The sequence below is a fragment of the Scyliorhinus torazame genome, chromosome 4, assembly GCF_047496885.1.
Source record: "Scyliorhinus torazame isolate Kashiwa2021f chromosome 4, sScyTor2.1, whole genome shotgun sequence".
In the NCBI taxonomy this organism is placed as follows: Eukaryota; Metazoa; Chordata; class Chondrichthyes; order Carcharhiniformes; family Scyliorhinidae; genus Scyliorhinus; species Scyliorhinus torazame.
In genome coordinates, this window is record NC_092710.1 from 335,431,728 (window position 1) to 335,456,684 (window position 24,957).

The 24,957-nt window shown below is 44.9% G+C and overlaps 1 protein-coding gene across 9 annotated transcripts in view; it reads right to left on the reverse strand.

The window, feature by feature from the left end:
- The window catches only part of LOC140411160 (serine/threonine-protein kinase MRCK alpha-like), a 900,765-nt gene that overhangs the window by 662,529 nt on the left and 213,279 nt on the right, over positions 1-24,957 (reverse strand). For all 9 annotated transcript variants that reach the window (XM_072500231.1, XM_072500235.1, XM_072500230.1 and 6 more), the window contains exon 2: positions 21,290-21,381. In XM_072500231.1, coding sequence (XP_072356332.1) covers positions 21,290-21,381 — 92 coding nt within the window. The remainder of the gene's footprint in view (positions 1-21,289; positions 21,382-24,957) is intronic.

Below are 24,957 nucleotides of genomic sequence, written 5' to 3' on the forward strand. Positions count from 1 at the left end.
ACACTAAGGGCAATTCATCATGGCCAATCCACCCAACCTGCACACCCTTGGACTGTGGGAGGAAACCGGTGCACCCGGAGGAAACCCACGCAGACACGGGGAGGACGTGCAGACTCCGCACAGACAGCGACCCAAGCCGGAATCGAACCTGGGACCCCGGAGCTGTGAAGCAATTGTGCTATCCACAATGCCACCATGCTGCCCTTAAGAACAAATAAATCTACACTATATAATTTTACCGTAATCCATGTACCGGCTTTCTCCTTTGAGGGGGAAGAGCTGACTGGTGGTGATTTAACCAGAGAATCACCACACCTCAGATGAGAGGGCAAGGTTGAGACGGTGGGCCTTCATGAATAACCTCAGGTGGTATGGGAATTAAACCTGCGCTACTGGTCTCGCTCCGCATCATACATAGATACAATGGCGGCATGAGGCCCAGTGGTTAGCCCTGGGACTATGGCGCTGAGGACCCGGGTTTGAATCCCTGCCCTGGGTCACTGTCCGTGTGGAGTTTGCACATTCTCCCCGTGTCTGCGTGGGTTTCACCCCCACAACCCAAAGATGTGCAGGTTAGGTGGATTGGCCACGCTAAATTGCCCCTTAATTGGAAAAAAAAATAATTGGGTACTCTAAATTTATTTTTTAAAATGATACATAGAAGATAGGAGCAGGAGGCCTTTTGGGGGTAAACCCTGAAATGGTTTACCCTGAATCCTCAGACTGTGACCCCTGGTTATGGACACACCCACCATCGGGTAGATCTTCACTGCAACCACCCTGTCGAGTCCTGTTACAATTTTATAAGTCTCCATGAAATAATAATAATAATAGTCACTTATTGTCACAAGTAGGCTTCAATGAAGTTACTGTGAAAAGCCCCTAGTCGCCACATTCCGGCGCCTGTTCGGGGAGGCCGGTACTGGAATTGAACCTGCGCTGCTGGCATTGTTTTGCATTACAAGTCAGCTATTCAGCCCACTGTGCTAAACCAGCCCTCAGATTCCCCCCTCATTCTTCTGAACTCCAGCGATACTGCACACAATATTCTAGGTGTGGCCTCACAAGGCCCTGTATAATTGCAACAACACATCCCTGCTCCTGTACTCGGAACTTCTCGCAATGAAGGCCAACATACCATTAGACTTCTTTACTGCCTACTGCACCTGCATGCTTACTTTTAGTGACCGGTGCACAAGGACACCCAGGTCCTGCTGCACACTCCCCACTCCCAATTTACAACCGTTCAGGTAATAATCTGCCTTCCTCTTTTTGTTTGCAAAGTGAATAACCTCACACTTATCCAAATTATACTGCATCTGAAAAATGAAATGAAATGAAAATCGCTTATTGTCACAAGTAGGCTTCAAATGAAGTTACTGTGGAAAGCCCCTAGTCGCCACATTCCGGCGCCTGTTCGGGGAAGCTGGTACGGGAATTGAACAGTGCTGCTGGCCTGTCTTGGTCTGCTGTAAAAGCCAGCTATTTAGCCCTGTGCTCAACCAGCATCTGCCATTGATTTGCCCATTCGCCCAACCTGTCCAGATCATGCTGTAGGATTTTTGCATCCTCACCCCAATTCACTCTCCCACCCAACTTGGTACCATCTGCAAAATTTGAGATGTTACATTTTGTTCCCTCATCCAAATCATTAATATACATGTTATTAATTCGGGTCCCAGCACCAGTTCCTGTGGCACCCCGCTAGTTACTGCCTGCCAATTTGAAAATAATATATAATAATAATCTTTATTGGCACAAGTAGGTTTACATTAACATTGCAATGAAGTTACTGTGAAAAGCCCGTAGTCACCACATTCCGGCACTTGTTCGGGTCAGAGGGAGAATTCAGAATGTCCAATTCACCCAACAGCTTGTCTTTCGGGACGTGGGGGAGGAAACCGGAGCACCCGGAGGAAACCCACGTAGACACGCGAGAACGTCCAGACTCCACACAGACAGTAACCCAAGTGGGAATCGAACCTGGGACCCTGGAGCTGTGAAGCAACGGTGCTCACCACTGTGCTACTGTGCTGCCCATAGGATCTCCTGTTGTAGGAAACTCCATCATAAACATTTACTTGCAAATTCTATCCAAATAGAAACAGAGAGAAGCAAACATCACCATGATGTTGGTCCTCAGGTCTCCATGAACAACAATCTAAAGTTATTTGACTCTTTAGGAAGTTTGCTCATTAGAAGTATTGCTTTTGGTAGGCCAAATGAACATTTACACTTATCATGTCTATCACAAACCATTACAAAAAACATTAATTCCTACTCTTTTTCATTGGTATTCAAAATGTTGGGAGCTTTTTGAAGGTGGGTGGGACAAGGGGATTGTTGGCCAGGGGATTGCCATTGTATTTATTATTGTTGATTATTTGTTGATGTAAATTTGATAAAAATGTGAAAAAGGAGAACAAAAAACTTTTTTTTTTTTTTAAATGTATGCCTACTTGTGACACTGACAAAAATTATTATTATTAGAGCATAAATATCAATTTGATATACTGAGGGAGAGCTACACGGTCAGAGATATCGACTTTTGGATAAGATATTAATAAGATGTCTATCTTCTCAGGTTTCAAAATTAACAAATGACAGAAAATTTGAAATGTTGCAAACTGCAAAGAGGACAGTGAAAGACATCATGAAGACACAAACAAAGGGCAGCACGGCGGCGCAGTGTTTAGCACTGTTGCCTCTCTACGCCGGGGTCCCAGGTTCGATCCCGGCTCTGGAGTTTGCACATTCTCCCAGTGTTTGCATGGCTTTCACCCCAACAACCCAAAAGATGTGCAGGGTAGGTGGATTGGCCATGCTAAATTGCCCCTTAATTGGAAAACATGAATTGGGTACTATAATTTTTTTTTAAATGAGGACATAAACAAGCATATACAATGGAAAGATATGCGGTAGATGAAATTTAATGCTGAGGAGAGTAGTGACACCATTTTGTTAACAAGAATGAGGAAAGACAACATAAAATAAAGGGTACAATAATGAAAGAGAGAGAGAATTTGAGTATATTTGCACAAAATGTTGAAAGCGTCAGGGAAGATTGAGAAAGTGATTAAAAAGGCATATGAGAACTGGATCTTATATAGATGCATGGAGTACAAAAGCAAAAGATTATGACAAATTTAAATAAAGGTTTAGTCCAAGTTCAATTCTGGCACCACATTTTAGGAAGAATGTGAAAGCTTAAGGGAGGGTGCAGAAAATGTTTATAAGAAGGTTTCATGGGATGAGAGATTTCAGTTTCATACATAGATTGGGAAAGCTGGGGTTCTCTTAGATTTGGAGGTATTCAGGGTCACAGGTTGATTACCGGCTTGGGTTACTGTCTGTGCAGAGTCTGCACATCCTCCCACAGTCCAAAGATGAGCAGGTTAGGCGGATTGGCCACGCTAAATTGCCCTTAGTGTCCAAAAAGGTTAGGTGGGGTCACTGGGATAGGGTGGAGGTGTGAGCTTAGATAGGGTGCTCTTTCCAAGGGCAGACTCGATGGGCCGAATGGCCTTCTCCTTCACTGTAAATCCTTTGATGATTCTATGAAAGTGGGACTACCTCAGCTGTTCTTGCAGCGAGTTGATATTAATTTGACGGGCTGAAAGCCTCCGGTGCTGTAAACATTTTATAACATAAAAGATCCTAAGGCACAATGTGAAGAGCAGGGGAGTTATCCCTGATGTCCTTACAAATGTTTAAATCTCAAAACTAGCAAAATATATTACCTGGTCATTAATATATTGCTGTTGGTGGAAGTTTGTTCTGTGCAAATTGGCTGTTGTGGTTCCTACATTACAACATTTGCCAATGACACCAAGATTGGGGAGATAGTAAGTCTGAAGAGGAGGTAAAGGGTCTGCAAAGGGTTATAGACAGGTTAAGTGAATGGGCAAAAATTTGGCAGATGAAGTATAATGTGGGAAAATGTGAACTTGTCCGCTTTGGAAGGAAGAATAGAAAAGCAATTTACCATTTAAATCGAGACTGCAGAACTCGGTGGTACAGATGGATCTGGGAGTCTTAGTACATGAATACCAAAGTTAGTTTGCAGGTACAGTAAGTGATTGGGAAGGCAAATGGAATGTTGGTATTTACTGCAAAGCGTTTGAAACATAAAAGTAGAGAAGCTTTACTGCAGCTGTGCAGGGTTTTGGTGAGATCACATCTGAAGTACTATGTACAGTTTGGACTCCTTATTTTAAAAAAAAGATATAATTGCATTAAGAAGGTAATCAGAGAAGGTTCACTTGAGCCATTCCCACGATCAGCGTTGGGTCTATACCCGTTCGAGTTTAGTTGAATGAGAGGCGATCTTTTTGAAACATAAGATTCTGATGGGATTTGATAGAGTAAATACTGGGAGGCCATTTCCACTTGTGGAAGAGACTGGAGCTAGAGGAGGTTTACTATTTTAAGTTGGAGATGAGGAGAAACTCTTTACTCTCAAAAGGGTCTTGAGTATGTAGAATTCTCTTCTCCTGAAAGCAGTGGAGGCTAGGTCATTGAATTTATTCAAAACAGAGTTAGACAGATTTTTGATATGATGTGGAAATGCCAGCGCTGGACTGGGGTGAGCACAGTAAGAAATCTCACAACACTAGGTTAAAGTCCAACAGGTTTATTTGAAACCACAAGCTATCGGAGCGCAGCTCCTTCATCAGGTGAAGTGGAGGCAGATTCATAATCATATAATATAATAATCTTTATTGTCACAAGTAGGTTTATATTAACACTGCAATGAAGTTACTGTGAAAAGCCCCGAGTCGCCACGTTCCGGCGCCTCTTCATGCACACAGAGGGAGCATTCAGAATATCCAAATTACTTAACAGCATGTCCTTAGAGACTTGTGTGAGGAAACCGGAGCACCCGGAGGAAACCCACGCAGACACAGGGAGAACGTGCAGTCTCCACACAGACAGTGACCCAAACCAGGAATCAAACCTGGGACCCTGGTGCTGTGAAGCAACAGTGCTAACCACTGTGCTACCATGCCGCCCACAGCATATATAGGAGACACAAAATTGCAGGATTTTTTATAGGCATGGGAATGAAGGTACGGGAGGCAGACAACAAACTTAAGCTGAGACACAACCAGATCATCCATAATTTTAATGAATGTTGGAGCAAGCTCGAAGGGCATACTCCTGCTCCTAAATCTAAATGACTACACTTCAAAAGTACATTGGGATGTGCCCTGCGAACGTGAATGGTGCTATAGAAATGCAGACCATTCTTCTTCTCCATCTCTACTCTTCTCCCAGTTCAATTAAAAAAAACAATTTCCCTTTGAACTTTACGACAATCCACTTCCGCTACCCTTTCAGGCAGTGCATTTCAGATCACAACAGCTGGCTACGTGAAGAAACTTCTCATTTCCTATTTGTTTGTTTTTTGCCAATTTCTCACTCATGGCCAACTGCAACAACTAACTGCTGTCCTGATGGCAACCTGCATAGTTCAGTGCAACACTGGGCATTGCCTTGGAATTCCTCTATTTGCAGCTTTTCTCACTGAAAACCTCTCGCATAACAAATCATTCTGTTCCGTTCAAAGGTTAACACACAAAATGTTAACCGACAAAATGCTAATCCTGTCTTTTCTTTTAATGGTATTAAACAAAGTCTTAATTAAAAACAGGAAATAGACACCATTCTCAGTGTTTGAATTAATCTCTACATTTCTATTATTCTGCTCCTCATAACTGATGTAAACTTAATTTAAAAGCTGATCTACATTTAAAAAGCTATATCAGCATCTGTGATACCTCCTGCTACAGGATTGAATTTGATTTGATTTGTTGTCACGTGTATCGAGGTACAGTGAAAAGTATTGTTTTGCGTACAGTTTAGACATTCCATACATAAAAACAAAATTGAGCAAACATAAATATACAATGTAAATACATAGACACAGGCATCATATGAAGCACACAGGAGTGTAGTACTACTCAGTAGAGAAGATGTGTGAAGACATGAGTTTGGTCCATAAGAGGGTCATTCAGGAGTCTGGTAACAGCGGGGAAGAAGCTGTTTATGAATCTGTTGGTGTGTGTTCTCAGACTTTTGTATCTCCTGCCCGGTGGAAGAAGTGAATAAGCCGGGTGGGAGAGGTCTTTGAATATGCTGCCCGCTTTCCCAAGAACATAAGGGATATCAACCGAGGATTCTTCTAACGCAGTAACCATTCAAGTACAACCATAACCTCAGTGCAGGGGATTTCTGGGTAGCTCCCGTACATCACTGGAAAGGCCAGACTTTCGTCTCTTCTGGTCTTGCAGATTGGGATGGGGAGCAGGAACGCAAAAGGTGAGAAAGATAAAATCAAAGTAGAAATACAATAGATACAGTTTTGCTGGTCCAAAGCAAAAGCCAGATTTATGAATTAAAAATTTGCAATCATATTAAAATCATTGAAACTTTCAGCTGTTTGTTGCATTACAAACTCACAGTCATAAATTCACTATTGCAACAGAGAGGTGGTCATTCAGCTGACTTAAATCCATGCCAACTCTATGGAGCAACCAATCAGTCTCATTCATCCACTCTATCCCCACAGACCTGTGGGATTATTCCTCTCAAATGCCTATCTTATTGCCTTTTTAAATCACTGATCACCTTCACTTCTACCACTCTTGTAGGCAACAAGTTCCAGTTCATAACAATTTGCTGCATAAACAAGTTCTTCCTCATGTCCCCCTGCATCTCTTGTACAAAACTTTAAATCTGTGTCCTCTAGTCCTTGTACCATCAGTTAATGGGAACGACTTTTCTTTGTCTACCTTATTTAAACTGGTCATAATCACATAATCACAACTTTGAGGGATCAAAGTTCCCCTCAATCTCCTGTTTTCCAGAGAACAAACTCCAGCTTTTGTATCATTTTGATTCATAGAAACATGGATGTTACAGTGCAGAAGGAGACATTCGGCCCACTCAGCCCACACCCTCACCCCATCCCCGTAACCCCACCTAACCTTTTTGGACACTAAGGGCAATTTATCATGGCCAATCCACCTAACCTGCACATCTTTGGACTGAGGGGGGAAACCGGAGCACCCGGAGGAAACCCACGCAGACACAGGGGGAAAGTGCAAACTCCGCACAGACAGTGACCCAAGCCGGGAATCGAACCTGGGACCCTGGAGCTGTGAAGCAACTGTGCTAACCACTGTGCTACCATGCTGCCCCAACTGATTCAATTGATAATCTTGTTAAAACCAGCTAAGAATAACATTCATGTAAAACTAACACAATTTATTTCTGGCTGGGAATTTTAAGTTTCTGTTTCTCACTGTACTGAGGAGGAATTCAGAACTTTGAACCATTCAGTCACAACTTAATCCCTCTGTATGTACCACCTGCCTGGTCAGAAAATTCAAGATTTTGAATTGGAAATTGTGAATTTTGGGTAGCACTGGCAAGGCCAGTATTGATGACCCATCCCTTGTTGTCCCCGAGAAGACTGGGGAGTTGCCATTTCGAGTTCCTGCAATCCATGTAGTGTAGGAGCTCCAGTGTGTCAATTAAGAAGTTTCAGCATTATGACCCAACAAATTAAATAAAGTTGCCATAGTAACCGAGGACCAGAGGTTTTTTGAGAGAGCTGACTGGTGGTGATTTAACCTGAGGGTCACCACATCTCAGGCAAGGGGCAAGGCTGAGAAGGTGGGGCCTTCATGAATAACCTCAGTAGGTACGGGAATCGAACCCACACTGTTGGCTTCGCTCTGCATCACAAACCAGCCGACTGTGCTAACTCCCCATGACCCAACAACTATGACGGAAGAGTAACATATTTTCACATCAGGATGGTGTGGAAATTGGAGAGGAACTTGCAGGTCGTGTTCTCATGTGACAACTGTCTTTGTCCTCCTGAAGGCCACGGATTTGGGAAATGCAATCAGACAAATCATGTTTATGTGGCAAGTGCGGGGTGGGGGCGTTGATGTTTAGGGTAATATCAGAGGTATCAATCATGTGGGCAACTTTGTCCGAGATTGGGTCGCCTACATGACGCTGTCACAGCTGCAACACATTCCTAATATATATTTAACTAGTGACACTGGATTCCTAAATCAAAATAGATCGAGCCCCCAACCACCACCTTCAAAGTTCCAACCATCAGACGGCACAACATTTCTGCAGCTATTATTAATTTACTCAAGATAACCTCACCTCCACTTTTGATGTTCCAGTCCCCATCAAAGCCATTACTCTCTCTCACCCTGGCCATTCCCCCAACGGCCCTCATCTCGGCTCCCCTAAATACAAGGCGCTCAGAGTTGAAAGGATATGAATGACAAATGATTGATGCATCCACTGCCAGATGTGGTTGGACCACTTCAAACACTGTTAGGTCCTACAATGAAAGCAAAATACTGCAAATGCTTAAAATATGAAATAAAGACAGAAAATGCTGGAAAAAAACTCCGCTGGTCTGGCACCATCTGCGGAGAGAGAGACGGTTAATGTTCGACGTTCAATATGACTCTTCTACGGTTGATGATGCCCACCTCACCACAACTCTCGTCTCCTCTATAGTTGCTCAATTATCAGACTGCATATTTGGCATCCAGTACTGGATGAGCTGAAATTCCCTAAAATTAAATATTGGGAAGACTGAAGCCATTGCTTTCAGCTCTGCTCCTGCTCCCTGGCAACAATCTGAGATTAAGTCCATTTGCAACCTTAATGTTACATTTGATGGCAAGGTGAGCTACTGACTTCATGCACGTGCCGTCACTAAGGTCACCTATTTTCATATTTGCTCCTATTTACTCCGTCTCATCTGCTGCTGAAACTTCAATCCGGGCGGCACGGTAGCACAGTGGTTAGCACTGTTGCTTCACAGCTCCGGGGTCCCAGGTTCGATTCCCGGCTTGGGTCACTGTCTGTGCGGAGTCTGCACGTTCTCCCAGTGTCTGCGTGGGTTTCCTCCGGGTGCTCCGGTTTCCTCCCACAAGTCCCGAAAGACGTGCTGTCAGGTGAATTGGACATGCTGAATTCTCCCTCCGGGTACCCGAACAAGCGCCGGAATGTGGCGACTAGGGGCTTTTCACAGTAACTTCAATGCAGTGTTAATGTAAGCCTACTTGTGACAAGAAAGATTATAATAATTTCTTCGATACATCAAGACTCAACTGTTCCAACACACTGGTCTCACATTCTACCCTCTGTAAACTTGATATCAAAAGACTCAGTTACCCGTGTCTTATCTTGCAGCAAGTTAACGGGCCTCTGAAATGGTGTAGCAAGCCACAAGGGCAATTCGGAATGGGAAATAAATGTTGGCCATGTCAGTGACACCCATGTCCCATGAAATAATAAAGTCTCGTTTCCCCTATAACCCATTCTCGATGACTTTGTGACTCTCATTCATGCAACATCTTGACTTTTATTTTTTTATGGGATGTGGGTGTCTGTCCCTAATTGTCCATCCCTAATTGTCCTTTAACGGAGTGGTTTTCTTGGTCATTTTAGACGGCAGCAAAGAGCCAACCTGTAGACCACCACCAGGCCGGAATGGCAGATTTCCTTCACTCAAGGAAATCTGCCAGATGAGTTCCACCAGACAACTCACGATAGATGCCATGGTCACCATTACTGTGACTGGCAATATAATACCAGATTTATTAATTGGATTTAAATTCCATTGGGATTTGAACCCAGGTCCCCAGAGCATTAGCCTGCATCTCTGGATTAATAATCCAGTAACATCACCACTATGCCACCGCCACCCCATAAAATTCTCATTCTTCTTTTCAATGTTTTGTCTCATGCCCCCTCCCCAATGTGTCATCTCCTCCAGCCCCACAATCCTCAGAGATACCTGCACTCCTTCAATTCTGGTCTCCTGTGCATTCCCACGTAGAATTGCTCCACCATTATTCATTGTGCCTTCAGTTGCTTAGGCCCCGAGATCTGGAATTTCCTCCTTAGATCTCTCTGCCTCTCCAGCCAGCTTCCCACGAGGAAACACAAGGAAGTTTTTAGGCAGAGGGTAGTGGTGCTCGAATTCGCTGCCCGAGATGGTGGTGGAGGCAGAGACCCTCAACTCATTTGAAAAGTATCTGGACCTGCACCTTAAGTGCTCTAAACTACAGGGCTATGGACCGGGTGCAGGAAGGTGGGATTAGAAAAGGCACCTGGGGGTCCTTGGGCTGGCATGGATGAGATGGGCTGAATGGCCTCCTGTGCTGTAACTTTTCTATGGTTCATCCCCCAGGACAGCTGAAAGACTTTTGGTCACCTGACCTAATTTCCCTTATGCGGTTCAGCTCATGTAAAGCATTTGGAGATGTTTCATTGTGTTAAAAGTGCTGTAAAGATAAGTTGTGATTGTTAGTATCCTTTTCCTTGATGAGAGTAACAATTCACCATCGTCAAATTTAGAGATATCTTAATTGGGTTTTTTAAGCAGTTTTGTTTTTACTCGTTGATGGGATGCGGGCGTCGTTGGCTGGGCCAGAATTTGTTGCCCATGTCTAACTGCCCTTGAACGGAGTGGTTTGCTGGGCCATTTCAAATGGCATTTAAGAGTCAACATCATTGCTGTGGATCTGGAGTCACATGTAGGCCAGACCAGGTAAGGATGGCAGATTTCTTTCCCCGAAGGATATTAGTGAGCCAGACGGGTTTTTACGACAATCGACAATGGTTTCATGATCATCATTAGACTTTTAATTCCAGATTTTTATTGAATTCAAATTTTATCATCTGTAGTGGGGGGGGAATTCGAACCCGGGGAATTGTCCTGGCCTCTGGATCACTAGTCCAGTCACGATGCCACTACGCCACCGCCTCCCAATCAAAACAGAAGCAGAGTGCACAGAAGATATGGATAGAATTTGGCGAGCTGACAGCTGTTTGTGTTGGTACAGTTTCAGCTTCTGCATTGCTATCTTTATCTTCATTTCATTTTGTCACTCTTATCTTCCTTACTTTCAGATAAGGTTTCACTTTAATTAGCTGCATTGTAAAATAAGTCAAGTAGCAAATTTAGATACCTAAATATTGCACGTACAAGCACTGCCCATAGGCAGAAGCTGCAGTTCCAGCTCACAGTATGCCTGGTCTGATGAGCTCCAGCAACCACCAAGTTCAAAGCAGATTGAGCTGACTTACAGCATAGTTGATATTTAAAAATATATTCACTGCAGAACTAATTAATTAATCGTAATAAATGGAAATAATGGTAGGAAGGAAAATACATATCAAAAATTTAAGTATCAGAATGGTGCAGAGCCAGAAGAGCATATTGCATTTATTCTGACATTACAGTTACAGCAAGACACAGGCTGGATTTAGCATGGCTGAAAAATATCACAATAGGCCAAAAACAGGATTTGCTCCGGCGAGATTTCTGATCGAGATGTTCCCAGGTCTTCCCCGATGATGCCCAGGAAGGGCGCAAATCTGATTCATATCAGTTTGAATGCATTATAATGTACTCAGCGAGGTTAAAGTCGAATCTTCAGACCTCATTGAATCTTCCCACTCGACAGGCGTGTTGGCACATGGGTGTGAATTACTACTGTTTTTTAAAATCCGGAATCAGGCGCAATGTCCTCCGAGAGGAAGGAAGGAGATGAGCACCTCTCTCCACCTCGTACCAAGGAGTCCAAGGGGACAGAGCCCATTGCCCAGCTCTAGAAAGGAATGGGGTTCAAGGGTGTTCGTGGGGTGGAGATTGTGTGTGTTGCCCTGAAGCCTGCACCGTTTAAACATTGTTCAGAGCACCATCAGTCTGCTGCCTGTATTGTTAGTAAAGTTTAATGAGCGCTCAGTTAGTTAGCTGTTAGTGGGGGATGGGGAAAAGAGTAGAGACGGGTGTGATGAGGCTGATGGTGGTGGGCCTAAGGGGCTGGGTGGATGAGAACCCCTGAAAGAGAAGCCAACAAGGTGCTCAGCTGGGAATGGGGGATGCAGTCGTTAAAAATGGAGTGGCTGTCCAGGAGTCTTAATTGCAAAGGACCAACAATAATGATGTGTCAGGATGATGCAACCTGATGAAGAAGTGTACCTATTAGCCATATCCATCCCTGATGCTAAAAGTAATTGTGCCCTCTAACATTCGGGAGACTCATGCTCGTCAAATTAATTGGCCTTCATGAGTTACCCGCGGGAGGGAGGTCTGTCCAGGAGGGATGGCGAAGGAAAGGTGCAGAAGGTGCCAACACAAATGCTTTTGGGTGATCTACTCGAAGGCCCATTCCAAGGCAGGAAGACAAGGCAACAGAGGAGCGCAGCGCCACCCAATGTGTGGCAGGCAGAGGCTGAAGGCGAACCGGCCATGTCCAGCCATATCATGGAGGTGGTGGCTTCTTGCTGGCCAGCATCAAGAAGGTGATGTCAGCCGCCAGTTACGGTATAGCGCAGATCATCCCTTGGGTTAACTAGGCAGTGAGGAGCTTGATCAGCGGTAGCTCGCTGCTGCAGATGCCTTGGACTCCTTCAGGATCAACCAACAGCACCTGGAGGGCCAGAGCAGCCCAGCCGTCGCCTGCATCGAGTTTGCACGTTCTCCCCTGATCTGTGTGGGTTTCCTTCTACAGTCCCAAATGTGGACAGATCAAGTGGTTTTGCCATGCTAAATTGTCCGTTAGTGTCCTAAGATGTGACGGTTAGGTGGGGTTACGGGGCAGGGGGTTGGGCCTTGGTAGGGTGCTCTTTCACAGAGTCAGTAAAGACTTGATGGCCTGAATGGCCTCTTTTTGCACTGTAGAGATTCTATGGGTTCTAAAAGCGCCAAAGCCACCGGCATCTGGAGGCTGGGCGGGCGGTTCCGGAAAGCAGGTAAGGAACCAGTGCCAAGAGGTGATCTGGCCACTGAGCAGGAAGGTGAAGCAGCAGCGGCGGCAACAGAGAGAAAAACCAAGGGAACAACTGGGCAGCAAAGAGGCAAAACAGCGAAGGAGGAAAAATAAACAACAATAATGTCAGCTGCCCACATTCTCAAAGTCAATGAGAAGGCCGATAACTCATGGTTCAAGGATCATGGGGAACTTTGTCTGCACAAGTGCCAGGCCCCAGCATCTGCCATTGATGATCCATTAGCCCTAGAGGTGGACAGAGCCATCCAGTTGACCCTGCCCATGAGGGCTGGATGACCATTGAATCCTCCAATGATGCAGAGATTAAGGGAGGGGACAGCCAGACAGGAGGCCAGAGGCAACTCTGACGGGGTGAACACATTGACTGGGGGTAGGCAAGCAAAAGAGATGGAAGGGCACCAAGATGAGTGCGAGTGAAGCCATCAGAAAAGGGCAGGCTCAAAGGCTGGGGGCCGCAGGGCAGGCTCAGGGGCCGCAATGCAGGCTCAAGGGCTGGAGGGCAGGCTCAAGGTCCGGAGGCTGCAGGGCAGGCTCAAGGGCTGGAGGGCAGGTTCAAGGGCCGCAGGGCAGGCTCAAGGGCCGGAGGGCAGGCCCAAGGGACGGAGGGCAGGCTCAAGGGACGGAGGGAAGGCTCAAGGCCGAAAGCCGCAGCAGCTGAACAGGGGGCACAAACGCGAAGGAGACCGAGGGTATACAGGGCCCATGTGTCCTTACAGCATAGTTGATATTTAAAGCTGCAGGACAACATGTGCCACAGGATACTCTGCCTCACCAGGGAGTCAATGCCTTCAAACTTGGCGCCATGTGGAGGTGGCCGTGGAGTTCATGGTAGCCTTCAACTTCGACGCGATGGGTTCATTCCAGGGCTTCACGGGTGGCCTGTGTGGCATTTTGACTCTATGCACGGGCATTGGACTTCCTCCATTTCAACCTTGACCAGGCCTAGCAGGACGTGAGGTCTGTGGTGGGATTCGTCACCATAGCTGGTCTGCCACAGGTGCAGGGGGCAATTGGCTGCACTTATGTTGCGCTATACACCTCTTGGCATCAGGGAGTCTTGTTCATCAACAGGAAGGGGCACCACTTCCTTAACAGCTGGTATGCAACCACCAGATGAGGTTAATGCATGTGTCAGCACATTTTCCAGGGAGTGTGCAAAATAGCTACATCCTCAGAAATTCCAAGGGTCAACTAAGGCTGCAGGGTTGGCTTGTTGGGGACAAAGGATAGTCGCTGAGGTCTTGGCTAATGTCACCACAAATGGGGAGGCCTGAGACCAAAGCAGAGGCCTGCTACAACGAGGCTCACAGTTCCACCCAGTCTGGTGGATCGGCTCCTTAAGATGAGCTTCCACTGCCTTGACAGGTCTGGTGGGGCCCTACAGTACTTGGCACAGCAATGGGGCGACCACCATACTGATGAAGACCTGGAAGAGCAGAACGTCTTGTCTCCTTGGATAAGGAGGAAGACCAGGAGGGAGTGAAGGAATATGTCGGAGGGGAACTGTAGGATGGAGGACAGGCGAGGGAGACAGGTTGCATGAGTAGAAGGATCAGGGCTGCCCTCATCCCTTCCCGCTTCACACTGTAGAAACGGCATGTTGTCTTGACAGCTAAAGAAGCACACACCCCCACCCAAGACCAAGCTAACTGCCCCGCGACCACGGAAGAAAGGTTGCAGTAAACCTTAGTCATCAGAGCACTGGATCTGGGGAGTCCGTGTACCTGATCAGAAAATGCAGGAGGGTGGTGACAACTCACAGTGAGGAAAGCTCTGAGATGCACTTCAGCTGTTGCTTGTGTCTGCCTGTTGCCAGCACATCGACTCCCCAGCTCATGTGCGAGTGAGGTTCGGCCCTAGATCACTTTGTCACATAGCGCGAAAGGGGGATTAGTTGTGTGGTCTAGGACATTGATTAATACCGGAGTCCTTTCAGGAATTGTGTTATTTTCACTTTGAGTGGGCCTAACCGTTTGCCTGACTTGGAGGGCCTGTGAGAAGAGCAGTGTCCAGGAGGGGTGAAACACAATGCCACTTAGAACAGTGAGACATTATTGTTCTTCACAACCTTAATGTGGTAACATGTGAATTTGAGACATTTGATAAAGACTCACAGCTATCTGTGCCTAACTTCACCCATACTCGCCCCACAGTGGCAAGGTGTATTTCCAGGGTGGAAGAGGCTTGCTGCCTTCCATGCCCTGTCACCGGCGATGCCTTTGGAGGGCAGAGACCTGGAGCGCTCCGGCCTACTCTCGGTTGGCACTGGTGTTGCTGTATTGCCCTGTTCAGCCCGCTGTCCCTGTGGTGCGCAGTTATCAGGAAGGGGGATTTAGAAGGGCTGGTTACTCCCCGGCTCTCCTGGATGGAATACCCTGGGAGGTACTCCGGCAGTTCCTCCACCCTCCGGGTACTCAATTCTTGAGGTTGAGGCCGAGATCGATTCTTTGGTAGGTTTTCGCGAAGGTGTTAAGCATGGCTTGGAGATTCACTTCTGAGAGAGTGGAGATGCTGACGCCATTCGCAGACTGTTCCACGAGCGATGTGAGTGTCATTTTCTTCTTGGATTTCAACCAGTTTTCTGTCCATCCTGTAGACGATGTTCATTCCACTGGGGAGCTCTCTTGACAAGGTGAAGAATGGTCGCGACGAAGATGGAAAAAGAGTGTGGGCGATGACACATTCCTGCTTGACTACAGTATTTACTTCAAAGGTTTCAGCCTTATTTCGGTGACGACTGTCACCGACACCTTGTGGTGGAGGAGTCAGAGAATGGTAATGAATTTCTCTGGACAGCCGGCCTTTGACAGGGTCTTCCATAGCACTTCCCGAATTGACTGAGTGAAAAGCCTTGGTCAGATCGATGAAGGCCATGCAGAGTTGCTGATGTTGCTCAAGTTGCCGAGCAGTGAAAATCATGTTGGCTGTTCCACGGTTTGGTCAGAAGTCACACTGGCTTTCCGGAAGAATTGCTTCAAAGACTGGGAAAAGGCGGCTAGCGAGGATTCAGGTGATGATCCTCCCGGAAATGGAGAGTAAGGAGATTCCTTGGTAGTTCTCAGTCTGCTTTGACTCTTTTCTTGAAGATGGTGGCAATGATAGCATCCCCGGGGTTGACAGGATTTTCAGGAACAGCTGATGGAGATGACGGGTGGCTCTTTTTCTCCAAGTTTGAAAATCTCTACTGGAATCCCGGCACTCCTGCAGCTTTTCCATTCTTCATGTGTTTAAAGGCGTCTACGCAGTGTGGGAGTCCAAGATCATCTCTGATGGGGAGTTGGGGGATTTCCTCAAACACGTCCTCATCTATGGTTGTATCATGGTTTATGAATTCTTTGAAGTGTTCTTTCCATCGAAGGCCGATATTTTCTGTCTCTCAATAGCATTCTGTGCTTACTCCGCACCAGTTCAGGCCCATGGTATTGGGCCCATATATTGCGTTGCTGGCACTGAAGAAGCCCCATGTGTCATACTTGTCAGCAGCTCCTTAGCTTTAGCAGTCCACCACTGGTTCTTGAGTTCCCAAATCTTGTACGTCAGTCTTGGTTAATTGAGGAGCTCTCCACTTTACGTTGCTGGTTGTGTTGTTTTGCCAGGTGCGCAGTGTTTTCCTATTACCGATGGGTTCCTAGATGGTGTAGTCGTTCTCATCGAACCAGTCTTGATGTTTCTTGGTCTTGTAGCCGATGGTTTCTTCACAGCTCAAGGTGATGGCTGTCTTTAGCTCTTTCCAGTTGTCCTCCACTCCATTGGAATGGACTCTGTCCCAGCTATTATTCATTTTTAATAGATTCATTCATGGGGAAATGGTGGCATGTGGTAATGCCACTGTACAAGTAACCCAGAGCTCCAGGCTAATGCTCTGGGGAATAAGGATTAAAACCATAAGGCCCCATGAGCCTGCTCCGCCATTCAATAGGATCATGGCTGATCCGCCATTCCTCGTGTCCACTGTCTTGCCCATTCCCCGTAACCCTTGACTACCTTCCTGATCAAGAATCTATCTTTCTCAGCTTTAATTATACACAAGAACTCTGCCCCCACAGCTCTCTGTAACAAGGAGTACCAAAGACTCACAACACTCAGAGAAGAAATTCCACCTCGTCTCAGTCTTACATTGGCACCCCTTTATTCTGAGATTATGCCCTCTGATCCGAGACACTCTCATGAGGGGAAACATCCTCAACAAAGAAGAACTTGGGAAATGATTTACCCTGTCAAGCCCCTTAAGAATCCTCGATGTTTCAAAGAGATCACCTCTCATTCTTCTAAATTCCAACTAGTAGAGTCCCAACCTGTTTAACCTTTGCTCACAAGACAATCCCTCCATACTGGGGATCATCTTAGTGAAGCTTCTCTGAACCACCCCCAATGAAATAATATCTTTCCTTAGATGAGAGGGCCAAGACGGCTCTCAGTACTCCAGATATGGTCTCAGCAGTACCTTGTACAGTTGCAGCAAGACTTCCCTACTCTTAAGGCAAGGTGGCACAGTGGTTAGCACTGCTGCATCACAGCTCCAGGGTCCCGGGTTCAATTCCGGCCTCGGGTCACTGTGTGGAGTTTGCACGCTCTCCCCGGGTCTGCGTGGGTTTCCTCTGGGTGCTCCGGTTTCCTCCCACAGTCCAAAGATGTGCAAGTTAGGTGGATTGGCCATGCTAAATTGCCTTTAGTGACCAAAAGGTTAGGTGGGGTTGCTGTTGTGCGGGGATAGGGTAGAGCCGTGGAATTAAGTGGGGTGCTTTTTCCAAGGGCCCGTGCAGACTCGATGGGCCGAATGGCCTCCTTCTACACTGTAAATTCTATGATTCTTATACTCCAACATCTTTGAAATAAGGGCTAATATTCCATTAACCTTCCTGATGACCTGCTGCACCTGTAAGCTAGCTTGCTGTATTTCGTGCAGAAGTACCCCCAAGTCCCTTTGTGTTGCAGCTTTCTGCAGTTTTCCTCCATTGAAATGATACTCTGTTCTTTTGTTCTCCCTTCCAAAATGAACAACTTCAAACTTTCCCACATTTTCCTCCTTTTGCCAACCTTTGCCCACTTACTTCACCTATCAATATTTCTTTGCAAACTGTTTGTATCCCTCTTGCAACTTGCCTTTCCACCTATTTTTGTGTTGTCTGCAATTTGGCTACAGTACATTTGCTTTCTTCCTCCAAATCATTAATGTATATTGTAAACAGTGCCAGCACTAATCCATGTGGAACCCAACTGGTTACAGGTCGCCAACCTGAAAAATAACCTCTTATCCCTACTCGCTGTTTCCTGCCCATTAGCCAATGCTCTATCTATGCAAATATACTACCTCCAACACCATGGGCTCTCATCTTATAACTTAACATTTTGTGAGGTACCTTGTTGAAAGCCTTCTGGAAGATACAACACATCTACTAGTTCTTCTCTATCCACTCTGGTTGAGATTTCCTCATAAAACTCCAATAAATTAGTCAGACATTATTTTGCTCTCATGAAGCCACGCTGACTCTGCTTGATTAGATTATGATTTTACAAATGTGCTGCTGTTACTTCCTTAATAATTGATTCCAACATTTTTCCAACAATAGATGTTAGATTAATCAGCCGATAGTTACCTGCTTTTTGCCTCCATCACTTTTTGAATAGGAGTGTCATATTTGCAGTTCTCGAATCCTGCAGTACTTCTCCAGATCTGAGGCCTTTTGGAAAATTACAACCAATGCATCCACCATCTCTGTAGTTCCTTTTTTAAGGATACTAGGATGTAAGCCATCAGGGCCAGGGCACATATCTGCCTTTAGCCCCAGTAGCTTGTCTAATACTACTCCTCTGGTGATGGTTCCTCCCCCATATTCTTTAGTATTAATAGAATGTTCAAAGTATCTTCCACCGTAAAAACCGATACAAAATATGTTTAAATACTCTAATTTCCTTGTTCCCCATAACTATCTCCCCTTTCTCTTCCTTTTTATATATTTAAAGAAGCACTTATTGTCAGTTTTCATATTCCTTGCTGGTTTACCCTCCTAGTTTATTTTCTCTCTCTGTTATCTTTTCAGTCCTCCTTTGCTGGTTTCGGAATTTATCCCAGTCTTCAGGGCGACCACTGACTTTTCCCTCCTTTTACGCTTTTTCTTTCAACTTAATACTCCCCTTAACATCCTTGGTTAGCCATGGTTGGTTTATCCCTCTCTTCGAATCCATCCTCCTTACTTGGATATATTTTTGCTGTGAGTCATGAATTACATCCTTAAATAGCTGGCACTGCCTGTTTACTGTCTTTCTTACTAATCTATCTGCCCAGTCCACCTTAGCTAATTCATTCCTCATTTCGTAATTCCTTTTATTAAAGTTAAACACAGATGTTTCCGACCTAAGTTTCTTACTCTCAACCTGAATATTACATTCTATCATGTTATGATCACTACTTCTGAAGGGATCTTCTGAGGTTATGTATTAAACCTGCCTCATTACCAGATCCAAGATAGCCTGTTCCCTGGCTGGCTCCAAGACATATTGCACTAGGTTCAAATCCACTACGTAGCTGGTGGAATTTAAATTAAATTAATAATTTGGAATTGAATAGTTAACCTCAGTAATGGTGACCTTGAAATCATTGTCAATTGTCGGAAAAACACACTAATGTCCTTCAGGGAAGGAAATCTGCCGTCCTTACCCGGTCTTGCCTGCAACAATGTGGTTGACTCATAACTGCTCTTTGAAATGGTGTGGCAAGCCGCTCTAATCAAGGGAAATTAGAGATGGGAAACTACTGCCGACATTGCCAGTAAAGCTCACATTCCCATGAAAGAATATTCTGAACCAAAACTGAAAGCATTTAAGAAAGAATGTTATAAAATTTGTACTGTGCAACAAGTGCTATTTTCTTCCACCATGATTTTCAAAGCAAGTTTTTTTCATTTTACCATTCCTTCCTTCCAACACCACTCTTCCCCCACCCCCAAGAACATTTCAATACATAAGATTTTCCCATTCCTCCATCACTAAACACAAGTTAATCCATATTTAATACAGACATGGGGAAGTTGTTCTTCCTTTTTAGCTGCGGCTCAATGACAAAACATTGGTAAACGACCAGAGGACGAATGTAAGGCGAGGAGATTGTTTTTAATACAGCAAGTTATGATGATCTGGAATGTACTTCCCAAAAGAGCTGGAATTATATGCAATAGTAATTTTCACAAGGAAATTGCTGAATACTAGAAAGTGGGAGGGTGGGCAGGGGGGGGATTTGAAATCGTAAAGCTATGAAGAAAGAGAAGAACTATGATTAATTGAATAGAGCCATCACAACAATGATGGAGTTAGATAAAGCTCTTGGGGCTAAAGGATATTGGAGGGGAAAGCAGGAACAGGTTGGACGATCAGCCATGATCATATTGAATGGTGGAACAGTCTCAAAGGGCTGAATGGCCTTCTCCTGCTAACAATTTTCTATGTTTTTAAATGGTCCATTCTGTGCTACAAGATTCCAAGATTACACCAAGATAAAACCAGATGGAAAAATACCCGATAGGTGGATAATGCAACTTAATATAAGTAAGGAAAGATTACAGAACTACCATCATATTTCTGATAAATGCAGGTGAATATTCAAAGCTTTGTGCCCATCTCCGCACTGTATATGTTTATGGCGTTAATGGTTAATTCATGGTTGCTATTGTAAACAGAATGAATTAGATTTAAGGACACCAAACTGTAATTTAAAACAGCATGTACATTAAAGGATACATTTTGTATTGAACATTATAATCAGATATCAACCATAATTGCAGGCTTAGTGGCACTGGGCCGAGCGAGTTATATGCTTGCACTGTCAATATCCCATAAGCCTGCTCTGAACCATGTGATTATCAGAAGAACTAGAAGCAGGGAGAAAAAAAAGCAAGAGAAGTCTCATCCCTGGCCCCTCTCTACAACACCCAACTGCTGGTTCAGAGAAGCAAGGGTCTGCTCCCTTACTTGACTGTGGGCGTTGTGGGGGCAAGGAGGACAAGGGATAGGAATGAAATCAAAGGAGTCTTAACCTTCAATTTAAAAAATTCTAAAGTTTTTGAAAGGGCGTGTTTTTAATGTGTTATTAGTGTCCCAATCAAAGCAGAAGTTGCTCGTATAATAAATGCATGCTGCATTGTTTAGGGAAATAGGGCCTTGGTGAGCTGGAGAATGGACAGAGTTTCTTTCACTGGCCCCTTTCCATTAGACTAAAATAGCAAATAAATACTACACAACACTCCTAGTCAACACTCCAGCGTCAAATTGCAATACAGAAAGAACGACATGCCTGCTCCAAATCTCCCCTGGAGTGCGATTAACAACCAAACTGAAGCCGGATGCAAGCGGAGCAGCGCGTGCCGAGCAGTGCACCCACGATTTCCACACAAACATGTGTGCACTTCCAGAAGGCTGCTGTTGACACCAAGCCAGTGAATGCTTACCTCACCAAAAGCTCCTCGGCCAATGACTTTCAGGATTTCAAAATCTTCCTTGTGGAGCCGCATCTGCTTCACCTTAACAGTGAAAGGCTTGGCTGAAACATAACAAAAACACAAGCATTACTTCACATTAAAGGAATGCTGAGCAAAGTGTTAGAACGCAGCACAGAAAAGAAGCTGGGGAAATCGAACAAACTGCTTGTAAATTATTTCCATGAACCCTGGCAGCAAATCTGAATTGGCCAAAACCATTACAGCTAACATTTCACCTGAATACCGTAGCATCTACCAATTCACACTTGGTCTTTGAAGGCATGAGAAGTGAGGGAGTGTAGCAACCATCGTTTCCCAAAATACAAATGAGGAGGAGTAGGCCATTCAGCCCCTCGAGCCTGCACTGCCATTCAATAAGATCATGGCTGATCTGATTGTGGCCTCAACTTGCTTTTCTATCCCCTTTGACTCCCTTGTCAATCAAGCATCTATTTAACTCAACCTCAAGAATATTCAATGACCCTGCCTCGACTGCTCCCCGGGGAAGAGAATTCCACAGACTCACGGCTCTCGGAGAAAACATTTCTCCTCATCTCCATCTTAAATGGAAGGCCCTTTTTTAAAGCAGCGTCCTCTTCCAGAGGGGAAACATCCTTTCAGCATCCACCTTGTCAAGTCCCCTCAGATCTTCCATGTTTCAAAAGATCACTTCTTATTCTTCTAAACTCCAGTGAATATAGGCCCAACCCCTCCAACCTTCCCTCAAAGGATAACCCCTCATTCCAGGAATGAGCCAAGTGAAATTTCAACAGCACAGAATTATCTAAATTGCCAGTGTGGGATGTGATTGGCACAAGAAAGAAGAGCCCCAACAAGCTATTACCATTTTCAAATTCTGTGCTTCATTTCTTTCTGGCTTTTCTCTTCATCCCAACCCACAACAAGTACTACACCCAGAGGGCCAGCATGGTGGCGCAGTGGGTTAGCCCTGATGCCTCACGGCGCTGAGGTCCCAGGTTCGATCCCAGCTCTGGTTCACTGTCCGTGTGGAGTTTGCACATTCGCCCCGTGTTTGCGTGGGTTTCGCCCCCACAACCCAAAGATGTGCAGGCTAGGTGGACTGCTAAATTGCCCCTGAATTTGTAAAAAAAAAAAAAATGAATTAGGTACTCTAAATTTTTTTTTTTTTTTTTTAAGTACTACACCCATTGTAGTCTCCTTGCATTATTGCCCAAATGTATCACGATGTGCTAGCAGGTGCAATCACCATAGCAGAATGTCAAATCATTTTATTGCACTTTTAGAGCTATCCAAAGTTCCCAGGAAGATCACTTAAATTATCTGTTTGGATTCTGCTGCATTTTGCAGAAATATTTTGGGTATTTTCACTAATCAGAGTTATATTCACAGACATTCAGCTAGAGTTACGTTCAGCACATTCGTTTAATGAAAGTAAGCGCGCAGGTACAGCAGGCAGTAAAGAAGGCAAATAGCATCTTGGCCTTCATAGCGAGAGACTGGAGTATAAGAATAGGGATGTTTTACTGCAATTGTATAGGGCATTGGTGAGGCCACACCTGGAGTAGTGTGTGCAATTTTGGTGTCCTTGTCTGAGGAAGGATGTTCTTGCTATGGAGGGAGTGCAGCGAAGGTTTACCAGGCTGATTCCTGGGATGACAGGACTCATGAGGAGAGACTGAAACGGTTGGGATTATAGTCATGGAAGATTAGAAGCATCTCGTAGAAACATATAAAATTCTAACAGGATTAGACAGGGGAGATTCAGAAAGAATTTTCCGACGGTGGAAACTCCAGAACTAGGGGTCATAGTTTGAGGATAAGGGGTAAACCTTTTAGGACTGAGGTGAGGAGAAATTTCTTCACCCAGAGAGAGAATCTGTGGAACTCTGCCACAGAAGGCTGTGGAGGCTAAATCAGAGTGTCTTTAAGACAGAGGTAGATAGATTCTTGATTAATAATGGGGAGAAGGCAGGGGAATGGGGATGAGAAACATATCAGCCATGATTGAATGGCAGAGCAGGCTTAATGGGCCGAATGGCCTAATTCTGCCCCTATGTTCTATGAGAAGAGGAAGCAACATGCGAGTGTGGGCATTGAAGAAGGGTAGTGTCTTTGAAATGGCTCCGGCAGCGGTGTGATCACTTCTGTGAAAAGGGACAGAGCAGAGGTTTAATGTACAATAGTTACTATGGTTACTATCTGCTGGGTCTGTGAGAAATCCATACGGCACCTTTATTTTCCTTATATTAAAATAAATAATTTACAATTTTAAAGTGTTCTTAGAATACAGTGGTTAGCACTGCTGCCTCACAGCGGCAGGGACCTGGGTTCAATTCTAGCCTTGGGTCACTATCTGTGGGGAGTCTGCACATTCTCCCCGTGTCTGCGTGGGTTTCCTCCGGGTGCTCCGGTTTCCTCCCACAGTCCAAAGATGTACAGGTTAGGTGGGGTAACAAGGATAAGCGGAGGCATGGGCCTTGGTGGGCTCTTTCAGAGGGTTGGTGCAGATATGGGCTGAATGGCCTCCTTCTGCACTGTAGGAATTCTATGATTAATCAGAATGACTTATTTTTAATGTAAATTTTCTCATTTTAACACAATGTTGTCTATATATGCACTGCTGTTCAGCTGTTTCCTATTTTGTACCAGCTTTGACGTGCCTGAGGATCCCACCCTGCATCAAAGCACACGTTTCAAACTATACAACTAAACAGCAGCTTCGCACAGGTTAGACTTAAAAATGTGTTTAAACAGCCTTTCATTTAAATTTAAACTTTAAAAGAGAAATAAAGTTGTAAGAAAGAACGCTGTTTCATTAATTCCTGGCCTGCTGAGTATTTACAGCATGATTAAAATTTAATTTCAGATTTCCAGTATCTGCAGTATGTTGCTTTGCTTAGCAATTCCTTCATTGGCTGTACAGGGTTTGGAAGACCTGAGGCTGTGAACTGCGTTCTCTTTTATTAAAATGGAATAGATCCTCGAGCTCACTCCCACTAATCAACAAATTCTGGACTGATTAGCCCTTAGTATTAAATCTACTAAAATGAAATAACATGGATGAGGACGAAAGAGACCTGTTTCTGTTAGTCTGCCACCTGCCATGTAGCTGGGTCACTGTACTGGTGGATGGTTGGCACGGGTCTTCAAATACAGGAAAGGGAAAGTGTAAGAAAATATTTTTCTGAAATGAAGAAACATCTGCAAAGCTGCTGCGTCTGTACATTTCCGAATGATGAATATCAGACTTCCGAGTTTACCCAGAAGTGGACATTTCATCTGACTTAAAACAGAAGTTTAACAAGTGGTGGGAATAGCACAGGCAGCAAACACTTACATTTCTTGGCAATCAGCACTTTCAGTGCACTGCAAGAGCTTAAGATATTCAAGGATACTCCCCAGGAACCATTCTGAGATTGGAAAAAACAGTCACTAGATCCAAATCCTGGAACTTTGTCCTAACAGAACTGTAGGTGTGCTTATACCACATGGACTGCAACGATTCAAGAAGCTGGTTCAGCGCCAGCTTCCCAAGAGCAATTAGAGAGCGACAACAAATGTTGGCCTTGCAAGTGACGCCCACAAGTAATGAAAGACCTTTTTAAAATTAAGAACTAAATAAAAGCAGGAAATCCTGGAATTACACAGCAGGTCTG